At 40.1% G+C, this 12789-nt stretch overlaps 1 protein-coding gene across 1 annotated transcript in view; it reads left to right on the plus strand.

Moving 5' to 3' along the window:
- The first annotated feature begins 669 nt into the window (after positions 1 to 669).
- The window catches only part of BUB1B (BUB1 mitotic checkpoint serine/threonine kinase B), a 59268-nt gene continuing 47148 nt past the window's right edge, over positions 670 to 12789 (plus strand). The window contains exons 1-4 of the mRNA XM_027083862.1: positions 670 to 932; positions 3468 to 3614; positions 10519 to 10578; positions 10939 to 11083. Of these exons, the coding sequence (XP_026939663.1) occupies positions 898 to 932; positions 3468 to 3614; positions 10519 to 10578; positions 10939 to 11083 (387 nt within the window). The 5' untranslated portion in view covers positions 670 to 897. The remainder of the gene's footprint in view (positions 933 to 3467; positions 3615 to 10518; positions 10579 to 10938; positions 11084 to 12789) is intronic.

The following is a 12789-nucleotide window of genomic DNA, read 5'->3' on the forward strand; positions in this document are numbered from 1 at the left end:
GCTTGTTCAGCTTCCCAGCTACATCTGAGGCTACCATAGTTTCTTCCTTAGGAAATCAGAACAGTGGAGGTTGGTCTGCTGAAGGGGAAAACAGGTAAAACCTAGGGAGCTGTGGAATAGCTGCATTTTCTGTCTGGGACTGTGCAGCAGAGAAAGCAACGCAATATCACCGCATTATAGACGAGGAAAATCAAAGGTCAGAGAGATTATGTGGCTTGCCTAAGGTTGCACATTTGGTACGATTCTTACAGAACTAGAATCCGGCTTTTCTCAGTTCAAGCGTGGGGCAGGAAACAGCTGGGTCAGAGCCGCCCTAAGAGCTCAGAACATGTGTGAGACTTGGGGCAGAGGGGTGGTCATAGCCTGGCCAGCCACCCCAGAAAAAAGGCAGGCCAAGCGCAAGCACTCAAAGATATCTCACTATGCTCATGACATCAGAGAATCCTGGTGCTTAAAATGTCCCTCGCTAGGCTCAAAGATTAGCTCTAGAGCCTGGACGCAGAGAGCACCTAGAGAGAATTTACACCGCCTAACTCTGCAGCACCTGGACAGCCACAGTCCCCCGGAAACTACCACTCCCACTATGCACGGCGACAGCGTGGACTAAACCTGGGATAAACTACAACTCCCAGAATTCCTTGGGTGGGAGGCGCGAGCGCGGAGGAGCGGAGGGGCGTAGCACGTTGTCGGCGCGGGACCGTTAAATTTGAAACTTGGCGGCTGGACCTGAGGGCTTGAGGTGGCTGGTTCGCGAGGGAGTCAGGTGCGTCGTTTTTTCGGGAGCGCCCTCCGGTCGCTTCAGTACGTCGAAGGGCAGGTTGCAGAAGGACGCCCAGGCGGTCTGTGGCCCTGAAGAAAGGCCCTCGGCAGGACGAGGCCCTGAGCCGGGAATGCAGGATGGCGGCGATGCAGAAGGAAAGGGGTGCGCCGAGGTAGGTACCGGAGAAGGGCGGCCGGGAGCTGGGCCTGCGAGCTCCGAGGGTGCCTGGCAGGTGACAGAGGCTTCGCTCAGAGCAGCCCAGGAGAGCACCGGCACGGTCAGGAGAAGAGCAGGCTCGGCCGGATCCTCCTCCCTGCTGGAGTCGGACGCAAGCGGTGGAGGTGAAAGCGCAGAGCAGGGTTAGCACCGACCTCAGTGGGGTGAGGGCGCGTGAGAATCATGCTGCATCCAGCTTCAAAGCCAAGGAGGCTGTGGGACGCCAGGGGTCCAAAGAGCTTGGAATTTGTCGTGTGTTGTGTTGGTATCTCAGCCCAGACGTTTGCTAGCTCTTTGACCTTGGACACGTCTTAATATGGAAAACGCTGCTGTTAACGCTACCACGCCGGGTTCTGGGAGAATTCAGAGTAGCTGTAAAGTAACTGCCTCCAAGTAAGTGCTCAGCACATGGTAGGTGCTAGCATTAAGCTAGTAGCACAGTTAGAAATCCAAAAAGCCCTTGTCTGCATGCTGGCTGCTCTTCCTTATTTATACATATATAAGCTCTTACTCCTACCCTCCTGAAGCTTAAGTTCTGGGGTGGGATGAGGGTAGGGGCAACAGACAATAAACAAGATAAATAAGCTAAAAGTTAGATGGTGGTCGGTACTAAAAAAATAAATAAATAAAACATTTGGGGGGTGCAATTTTCGATAGTTTTGAACAGAGGGCCTCACTGAGAAGGTGTCATTTGGGTCAAGACTTGAAGGAAACTCAAGAGCTAGTCCTGCATAGATCTGGGGGCGGGGGCGGGGAAGTACAAAGGCTGGTGGGTGAGAGTTGCGGGAGGGAGGCGCACTGGGCCAGTATCTGGAGCAGAATGAACCAGAGTAAAAGGAAGCGAAGTAAAAAAGGTGAGGATGCAGGCATTGTAAGGACTTGGCTTTTACTCTGTAGTTGAAAGTTATTGGAAGGTTTTGAGCAGAGGAGAGACATGATCTGACATGTGTTTAAATGGGATCACTTTGGCTGCAGTATTGGAAAGACTGAAGGTAGAAAAGGGTGGAAGCAGGGAGACCTGTTTAGAGGTTATTGAAATATTCCAGGCAAGAGAAGATGGTGGCCTGAGCCAGGCTGGAGACAGTGGAGATGGTGAGAAGAGATTAATTTCTGGATATGTTTTGAAGGTAGAACCTACAGGACTCGCTGAGTGACTGGCGGGGTGGGTGGTGGGTGAGTGGAGTGTCAAGGTTAGCATTAAGAATTTTGACTTGAGCAACTGGAAAAATGAAATTGCCGTTTATTTGAGATGAGGGAAGGACCAGGTCTTTGAGGAGGCAAGAGGAGGAGGAGGAGGGATGGAGGAAGCAATACAGCTCAGTTTTGGATACTATTTAATAGAGATAATGGGCTTCCCTGGTGGTGCAGTGGTTGAGAGTCTGCCTGCCGATGCAGGGGACACGGGTTCGTGCCCCGGTCCGGGAAGATCCCACACGCTGCGGAGTGGCTGGGCCCGTGAGCCGTGGCTGCTGAGCCTGCACATCCGGAGCCTGTGCTCCGCAACGGGAGAAGCCACAGCAGTGAGAGGCCCGCATACCACAAAAAAAAAAAAAAAAAAAATAGAAATAGTTTAATTGCTATTTTAAAAGCAGGAGAAGAAATTTAGATGAACTTAGGAAATATTTATTCAGTGTTAACTAGTGTTAGATCCTATATTAGAGCATGAGAAAATAAAAATAAATGACATGGCCCTTACATTTACAGGATTCACACAAAATAGTTAAAAAGATATGAGTAGTTACAACCTAAATTATTATTAATCACTTACAGTTTACTTTCTTGAAGGAAGTTTTCAGCTCTCATCTAGACTGAGGTCTCACATAACTTTCACTTTGTTTTGAAGAATAGTGCCTATCTGTTTTAAACCCAGAAATAGTGTCTCTCAGCCAGAAGTAAGCTTCTCTTTGACCATTGCAGAGCTCTGAAGTTCAGAGTACATACCCTTTGTAGTGATTACCTCCAAAAACCTTTTGGGGATTCCCCCCATAGAATTGGTAGAATTGGGGTAGCCATTTGTGACCAGTAAACAGTATTTTTGTCTGCTTCTGCTCTTGGCTACCCGTATACATAAACTTCAGTTTTAAGTCATTAGTTGAAACATGGGGTGTTAGTCTGATAAACACGTTGCTAATTTTAAATTAAACTAGATGATGCATTCAGTTGTAGGCATTGAACTGCTTTTTGTCTACTTTGCCAAATTTATAATACTTTTTTCCCTTTTTTTCTTCCTGCCATAAACTTTCTTCTTATAATATTGTTCACAATACCCTAGCCATGTTCTCTCTTCCATTAGGCAATAGTACAGCCGTAAACTTGGAAACCAGGTCACAGAAAGGCTCAGAAGCTTAGGAGTATAATAACACTACTGATGTGCCAACCCACTATATTCAACCCACAGATCATGATCACTTTTCTGAAAACATTTACAATAATCTAGTGTTATAATAACTCAGTGTTGGTATGAGATTTACTTTTGTTTCCCTCTTCGCAGTGAAGTCATGTCCTTGGAGGGAGATGAATGGGAGCTGAGTAAAGAAAATGTCCAACCTTTAAGGCAGGGGCGGATCATGTCCACACTTCAGGGAGCACTGGCACAGCAAGAATCTGCCTGTAACACTACTCTTCAGCAACAGAAACGGTATGTAGAATGGTTGGGGCTCAACCTGTCATCATTTATCCCCAGTTTGGTAGGTAATGTGGGTGTGGACCCGTGCAGTATGGCATGAGGAGTACTAAACTACTCTTCAAAAGCTGGTAGGATGAGACTCTGTTCCTCTCCTGCTTTCTCATCACACAACAGCTATCTAAAGATCTCCTCAAGTGCACTTAAGAACAAGAGCTATGGGATTTCATTTCATTGTGGAGCAGCCAAACTCTTGTATCAATAGAAATATTTCTCAAACAGGGGGAACTGATAAGTAAAGCAAGTATCATTTTACAGTATTTCACAAAAGTATTATGTCATTCTGGATCCCTAAACAGAATGAACTCTGAGAGTAATCAGTTAATGAAATTGCTTCTTTGGATTCTGAATACTGAGGGAGAGTGAATCTGCTATCTTTTATGTGTACTCAATTATTAACTTTCTAGGAAAGTATTTTCGAGAATGTGCCAGAAAGAAATAGTGGTCTCCAAAGAAAATGTAAACCTCAGAGAAACTGAATTTAACAAACTCAGGATAATGAAAAGCTGAAAAATACCACTACATTATTCAAATGGACCTATGGAACTTGCTCTCCTCTGACAAATGTTTTGATAAATATACTTTTTTCAAAAAAGTACAGTATCAGTTTCTACCTTCAGTCTCGTGACAAAATTCTGATATTATAGGCAAATTATCATTTTTTATACATACTTTATTTATTTTATTAATTTTTTGGACGTGCCACATGGCATGCAGTATGTTAGTTCCCCGACCAGGGATCCACCCCGCAACCCCTGCAGTATAAGCGCGGAGTCTTAACCACAGGATGGCCAGGGAAGTCCCCAAATTATCATAACTTTGATAGAATGTGATGAATATCCTTGTTCATCTCTTTGGATCTTTAAAAGCATTGAATTTTATGGCTTTGTCTCGCAGATGGTGTTCTATTCTTAAAGCTTCTTGGTTCTGTGACGTTGTGCTAGTTTTTCCACGTCACTAACTCTTCCTTTTTTCTTGTTGGCTTCCTACTGCATTTTATCTTAAGTCTCTGTTCTTTGTCCTCCGTTCTCATTCCATATTCAAATTTTCCAGGATTGTTTAACTACTATTTACATCTCTTACTTGGCTTCTATCGATAAATGTCTTTTTATCTACCTATAACATATAATTAGATAAATGTTTCACTAATATATTAAATACTGAATCTTTTCTCTCATAAATGACCTATCTTTTTCTACTCCATTTTGATTAATGGTACCAAAACTCATCTGAATGATCTTACCTCACTGCCCTCTCACTCTAATTTTATTTAGTCAATTACTAAGGATTTGTGGTTTTAAATTTTTATTTATTTATTTATTTTTTGCGGTACGCGGGCCTCTCACTGTTGTGGCCTCTCCCGTTGTGGAGCACAGGCTCCGGACTCACAGGCTCAGCGGCTATGGCTCACGCGCGCAGCTGCTCCGCGGCATGTGAGATCTTCCTGGACCAGGGCACGAACCCGTGTCCCCTGCATCGGCAGGCGGACTCCCAACCACTGCGTCACCAGGGAAGCCCATGTGATTTTTATTTTTAAAGTATAATTTACATGCAGTGAAATGCTCAGATTTTTAGTTAGTTTTAAGACATTTCAAGACACAGAACATTTTTATTACCTCAGAAAGTTCTCTCATGCCCCTTCCCAATCAATCTTCCTCTCCCTCATGAAGCAACCAGTGATTAGATTTCTATCACCATAGGTTATTTTGTTTATTCTAGAATTTTATATAAATGGAATCCTACAGTTCTTTCAGTATGTTTTTTAGCCTTTTTCATGTTGCATGTATCAGTAGATTTTTCCTTTTTATTACTGAGTAGTATTCCATTTGTTTATCCATTCAGTTGATGGACAAGTAGATTCTTTCCAATTATGTGCTTTATGAATAAAGCTGCTATGGGCATTCTTGCATAAGGCTTTCTGTGGACATAGATTTTCATTTCTCTCAGAATAGAATTGCTAGGTCATAGAATAAATGTATGTTTAATTTTTTAAGACACTGCTGGTTTTCCAAGGAGGTTGTAACATTTTACACTCCTATCAGCCATGTATGAGAATTTATTTGCTCCAAATCCACTCCCATATTTGATGGGGTAATTTATTTTCATTTTAACCATTCTGGTGGGTGTATAATAGTATCTCATTATGGTTTTGCTTCCTATCTCCCAGGTGACTAATGATGGTGAGCACTTTTTCACTTGCTTGTTGGCCTTTTATATATCTTCTTTTGTGGTGCATTTGTTTAGATATTTGGCCTAGTTTTAAAATTGGATTGCAGGAGTTCTTTATATAGTCTGTATACAAATCCCTTATCTAATATATGTGTTACAAATATTTTCTCCCAGTCCATGGCTATCTTATTTTCTTGGTGGTATTTTTTGACAAGCAAAAGTTTTTTGTTTTTGTTTTATTTTTGAATTTTATTTATACAGCAGGTTCTTATTAGTTATCCATTTCATACATATTAGTGTATATATGTCCATCCCAATCTCATCCCACCATCCCCACCACCACTTTCCCCTTTGGTGTCCATACGTTTGTTCTCTACACCTGTGTCTCTATTTCTGCCTTGCAAACCGATTCATCTGTACCATTTTACTAGGTTCCACATATATGTGTTAATATACGATATTTGTTTTTCTCTTTCTGACTTACTTCACTCTGTATGACAGTGTCTAGATCCATCCACGCCTCTACAAATGACCCAATTTTGTTCCTTTTTCTGGCTGAGTAATATTCCATTGTATATATGTACCACATCTTCTTTATCCATTCGTCTGTTGATGGGCATTTAGGTTGCTATCATGACCTGACTATTGTAAATAGTGCTGCAATGAACATTGGGGTGCATGTGTCTTTTTGAATTATGGTTTTCTCTGGGTATATGCCCAGTAGTGGGATTGCTGGGTCATATGGTAGTTCTATTTTTAGTTTTTTAAGGAACCTTCATACTGTTCTCCATAGTGGCTGGATCAATTTACATTCCTACCAACAGTGCAGGAGGGTTCCCTTTTCTCCACACCCTCTCTAGCATTTACTGTTTGTAGATTTTCTGATGATGCCCATTCTGACTGGTGTGAGGTGATACCTCATTGTAGTTTTGATCTGCATTTCTCTAATAATTAGTGATGTTGAGCAGCTTTTCATGTGCTTCTTGGCCATCTGTATATCTTCTTTGGAGAAATGTCTATTTAGGTCTTCTGCCCATTTTTGGATTGGGTTGTTTGTTTTTTTAATATTGAGCGGCATGAGCTGTTTATATATTTTGGGGATTAATCCTTTGTCCGTTGATTCGTTTGCAAATATTTTTTCCCATTCTGAGGGTTGTCTTTTCATCTTGTTTGTAGTTTCCTTTGCTTTGCAAAAGCTTTTAAGTTTCATTAGGTCCCATTTGTTTATTTTTGTTTTTATTTCCACTACTCTAGGAGGTGGATCAAAAAAGATCTTGCTGTGATTTATGTCAAAAGAGTGTTCTTCCTATGTTTTCCTCTAAGAGTTTTATAGTGTCCGGTCTTACATTTAGGTCTCTAATCCATTTTGAGTTTATTTTTGTGTATGGTGTTAGGGAGTATTCTAATTTCATTCTTTTACCTGTAGCTGTCCACTTTTCCCAGCACCACTTATTGAAGAGACTGTCTTTTCCCCATTGTATATTCTTTTCCCCATTGTGCTTCCTTTGTCATAGATTAGTTGACCATAGGTGCGTGGGTTTATCTCTGGGCTTTCTATCCTGTTCCATTGATCTATATTTCTGTTTTTGTGTCAGTAACATATGACAAGCAGAAGTTTTTAATTTTTTTTTTTGGGGGGGCTGCATTTGGTCTTTGTTGCTGCACGCAGACTTTCTCTAGTTGCGGAGAGCGGGGACTACTCTTCGTTGAGATACGTGGGCTTCTCATTGCAGTGGCCTCTCTTGTTGCGGAGCACGGGCTCTAGGCGCGTGGGCTCAGTAGTTGTGGCTCGCGAGCTCTAGAGCACAGGCTCAGTAGTTGTGGCGCAGGGGCTTTTTTGCTCCGCAGCAAGTGGAATCTTCCCAGAGCAGAGCTCGTACTCGTGTCCCCTGCATTGGCAGGTGGATTCTTAACCACTGTGCCACCAGGGAAGTCCAGAAGTTTTTAATTTTGATGAAGTTTAATTAATTAGTTCTTTCTTTTAGTGCGTTTTGTATCTTCTCTAGGAAATCTTTTCCTGCCCCAAAGGTGCAAAGATATTCTCCTGTGATTTCTTCTAACTTTATTGTTTTAGCTTTTATGTTTAAATTTATCCTTGAGTATGGTGTGAGGTTGGAGTAAAAGGTCTTCTGCATCCACCCCCACCCCCACCCCCACGTGAATATCTAGTTGTTCTGCCTCCATTTGTTGAAGAGATTATTTTTTTCTTTCCCCATTGAATTGCTTTGGGGCTCTTGTCAAAAATCATTTGACTGTATATGTGTGGATCATTTCTGAGCTCTCTATTCTGTTCCGTTGATCTAATTGTCTTTCTTTTCACCAATTATATATTGTCTTGATTAGCTTTATATAGTAAAGACTAGAATCAGGTAGCGTGAGTTCTCCAACTCTTGTTGTTCTTTTTCAAAATTGTTTTGGCTATTCTTGGTCCTTTGCCTTCCCAAATTTTAAAATCATCTTGTCAGTTTCTAGAAAAGAGACTGCTGGGATTTGGGTTAGATTGCATTGAATCCATAGATAAATTTGGAAGATTGCTGATTTTTTTTTTTTGTTTTTTTGGTGGTACGTGGGCCTCTCACTGCTGTGGCGTCTCCTGCTGTGGAGCACAGGCTCCGGACCCGCAGGCTCAGCGGCCATGGCTCACGGGCCCAGCCGCTCCGCGGCATGTGGGATCTTCCCGGACTGGTGCACGAACCCGCGTCCCCTGCATTGGCAGGCGGACTCTCAACCTCTGCGCCACCAGGGAAGCCCAAGATTGCTGATTTTTATCAGTAGTGTACATAATTGTGTCACCTTAGCTACATAATTGTGTACAGTTTTCTAATTTTTCCTTTTCTTATAGTGTTGTTATCACCCAGGGTTCTTGGACTCTTTAATCAATAGAAATTGATAAGGGGCCAGACCAGAAATTCAGGCAAGGCTTTATTGGGACTCGTGCTGCAGGGAGCAAATAACAGGTTCCCCTGAGCTGGGGCGAGCTGGTTTCTTAAATGAGGTGAGGATAGGAGTGGGTCCAAGGGTTGGGCCAGAGGGGTGACTTGGGTGATCTGCCCACCCCCTTGGTGGTGCTGTGTGCAGGGATCATTAGCAGTACTCTGCTTTTGTTCCTGAAACCTCAGAAGTGGTGGGTTTTGGGTCTTTTTGGATCTTATTGTTCATAATTTGCCCCAACTGCAAATGTACACAGTTATTTTTAGTCCCTTATAGTTTCTTTGTATTCTGTTGCACAAGGAGACTTTTGTCCAGGTACCAGCACTGCGGCAAAGGGTCCCAGGTCCCAGCCTGTCTCAGTGTTACCTGATTAGTCTTTTTGAAATCTTTACTTACCATATTCAAGATACTCTCCAATTGAAGAACCACTAGTGGCTTGAACAGGTAGAATCCAAACTCTTTAAATTTACATTTAAAGCATTCCCTTCTTACCTCTCCAGATACCTCCATTTATTCCCAATACTGACTTTATGTTATAGCTTAATTCCCTCTGGGTTAACTGTCCCCTTTTGACAATTTTATTCAATACTGATTTCCCTCTCTCTTGGAAAATTCCCTTTTTCTTTCAAATCTTGTGGTTCCTTCAGAGTCCCACCTTCTAAGATTGCTTCTATGATACCTCCTTTTGACTTCATAAAGCCTTTACTATCAATTCTTGGCAATTGTAATATACTGCTCTGTATTATTAATTTTTCATTTATGTATTGTCTTTCTTATTAGGGCATAAATTCCTTTGTGTCAGGGACTATTCTTTATGTCAAACATAACCCGTTATACAGTTTTTTTTTTCTTTTTTTTTTTTTTTTTGCCCCGGACGCGCAGGCTCAGCGGCCATGGCTTGCGGGCCCAACCGCTCCGCAGCATGTGGGATCCTCCCGGACCGGGGCACGAACCCGAGTCCCCTGCATCGGCAGGCAGACCCTCAACCACTGTGCCACCAGGGAAGCCCCTTATACAGTTTTTATTGATTAAGCATTTATCTAAATTGTGGTTTATTACCCAATACCTCCCCTCTATTCTAACTGGTCAGTCTTAACTTAGTCTTAGCCCTCTGCTTTCCCAGCTCTTTACAAAGTCATATTTCACACTTTCTTTGAAGCATTCCTCCAATTTATATGTGGTTTAATTCTTCTCTGACTAATGTTACCCATGGAATTTTTCTTTAAGATTCTTATTTCTATATATATCTGTATGTGTGTGTGTTTAGTTTTTTTTCAGTGCTATCAGATACATATAAAATAATAGCTGTCATTTATTGAGTACTTACTATGTCTAAACACTACACTTAAGACTAGTCAACCTAATAAGATAGATAGTATTATTATCCCCATTTTATAGATGAGGAAACTGAAAACAGTTTAAATAGCTTTTCTAATGTTACTCAGCTAGTGATTACTGGAGCTGCATTGGAACCTAGGGAGTCTTGTTCCAGAGATTTAAACTGCTGTGTAATACTTCTTTTCTATATGTTGTCTTGGAATTTCTCTAATTTCTGTATATTTTATTTCTTCTGTTATATTATCAGGCAGAATCCTGATTGTTTCTATTCTTTTTCTTTCTGTTTAATAAGCCCTCAAACTCCAGTGCAGTTATATAGGTTGATATTAAACACTTAATAATGAGTAAAAATGAAGGTGATACTTGTTCATTTGGCTTTTATCACTATTGCTTATGCTCACATTTTCTGTTTAAATTTCAGGGAATTTGAATCTGAAATTCGATTTTATGCTGGAAATGACCCTCTGGATGTTTGGGATAGGTGAGTCTTTTTATTTAACAAGGACCATAGAAACTTAACAGGTGAGTCCTTATGGCCATGCATCTCAAACTGGATGTTTTGCAGACACAGATAAGCAAAATAATCATAGTGTATCTTCCTGAGGTGTGACTGTGAGCTATACCTGTCTATCACCATCCCCATTATTTCCCACAGGTATATGTTAGCAATATTTGGAAAAGTTTGAGGTATACAGGCTTAGGGCATGTCATTGAGGACCTCTAAATATACTGGTAAATATATCAGTATATTAGATATTTCTGCTTTAAAAAGTCCAGAATGGGTCTTGGAGCAAGATAATGTTAAACTTGAAAAATATTCTTTTCCTCTCTTCTCATTCAGGTATATTAACTGGACAGAGCAGAACTATCCTCAGGGCGGGAAGGAGAGTAATATGTCAACATTATTAGAAAGAGCTGTAGAAGCACTACAAGGAGAAAAACGATATTATAATGATCCTCGATTTCTTAGTCTCTGGCTTAAGCTGGTAAGTCTTTCTCAAGTGCCATCTGAGTTTAAAATATTAAACCAAGAGATTTTCTCTAGAGGTATCTTGTACACCAAAAAACTGAGCTGTTCAGTAGATACTAAACATTTAATAAATATTCAATATTTGTTAAATTGTTTCTACTTTAGAGGTGGATTTTACTATAAGGTTTTTTTATCCCTTTAAAAGTGATCATAAGGCCTGTCTTATTTCTCTGTAGGAGTGGGTTATTTATTGATTTTAAACATCATTGGGCCATGCAACTGTACTGGGGGAGGATGTGTAGGAGCCAACACATGGCAGTAGTACAATTGTTTGGGGAAAAGCTTTTGTAGGTGATTCTGGTATCCCTTTCTCCCAGCTTTTGAATCTTCACCATAAAAAAAAAGTGATGTTTATTTTTCATCTGTCTTTGGGTTTCTTTCACCTAGTATGTTGCTACAATTAAAAATATTGACCTGACCACTTTATACTATCTTACTTGACATGTAGTTCTTTTAAGAACACTCTTGAGGATTTTTTTATGAAAATGTCTTTGTAAAAATTATGGCCAGGGTTTCTTAGACATTAATTTCATTGCTTTTATCCTAAAAGAGATTAGAAAAAAAGCAAGTGATAAATATTTAGAATAGAATTTTAGATGATAGAATTAGATATTGGATATCTAATAATTTTTACTAAAAATTTTAAGTAAAATATATTTAAAAATTAAAAATACATTTTTAAAAATTTATTAAAAATAAGTAATTAGATAATTCTAAATAACAGAATATTTACAACCATTGTAATATGATAAAATACTAACACTGGAAATTAATAAGATTTCTGGCTAAAATATATCTCTTGGGGAGGACTTAACTTAAACTTCAAATAGTTACTAATACAGGAAGTTAGGTGAATCCTGAAGATATCATTATCTTGATTTCTGCAGGACATTTGACATATCTTGGCATCCTTATACAAGTTGGTGAAATTACCTTAGGGATAGTAGTTGGAATTTATAACAAAGGATGGCACACAAAGAATTCTGAACAGATTTGTTAGTATGGAGACTGTGGTTTCTGGTGGTATACTAATGGATTTTGTTCTTCATTCTATTCTATATAATATTCTTATGTGTGATTTATTAGAAGGTTGAACTAAATAAACCTCTAAAGTGACTTTTAATCCCAGGTTTCTGTGACTATATTTTGTTGGAGCTATTAAAAGTAACAATTGGAATAATTTCTCTGTTCACTTGTGTTAACCTGGTGCTTGGACTGAAAAGCAGTGATTATCGTAGAGTAAAAGACATAGTCTAAACCAGTACTCCTGAAAGAATGGTCTGTAGACTGTTCAAGATAAGTACAAAAATTGAGAGTAAGCATTTAGAAATTTTGTTAACAGTTTAGCATTGGCACAACATCTAAGCACATCGTCATTTTTCTGGTAACTTCTCTTTTTATTGTATTTTTAAAAAATATCAGTCACTACCTTGATTTCAATGTGGTGAAACCTTGAACGGGGAACCCAACTGATCCTGACTCAAAAAACTGTAAGACAGTAAACTTGAATTGTTTTATGCTACTAAATTTGTGGTAATTTATGATACACCAATAGATGAATGCAATGGAAAAAAAAATCAGCAATGGAATGGAAACTTTTAAACACACACACACACACACACACACACACACACACACACACACACACACACACACACACAC

This window comes from Aethalodelphis obliquidens, unplaced genomic scaffold (genome assembly GCF_003676395.1).
Source record: "Aethalodelphis obliquidens isolate GAN/ISIS:26980383/991018 unplaced genomic scaffold, ASM367639v1 scaffold51, whole genome shotgun sequence".
In the NCBI taxonomy this organism is placed as follows: domain Eukaryota; kingdom Metazoa; phylum Chordata; class Mammalia; order Artiodactyla; family Delphinidae; genus Aethalodelphis; species Aethalodelphis obliquidens.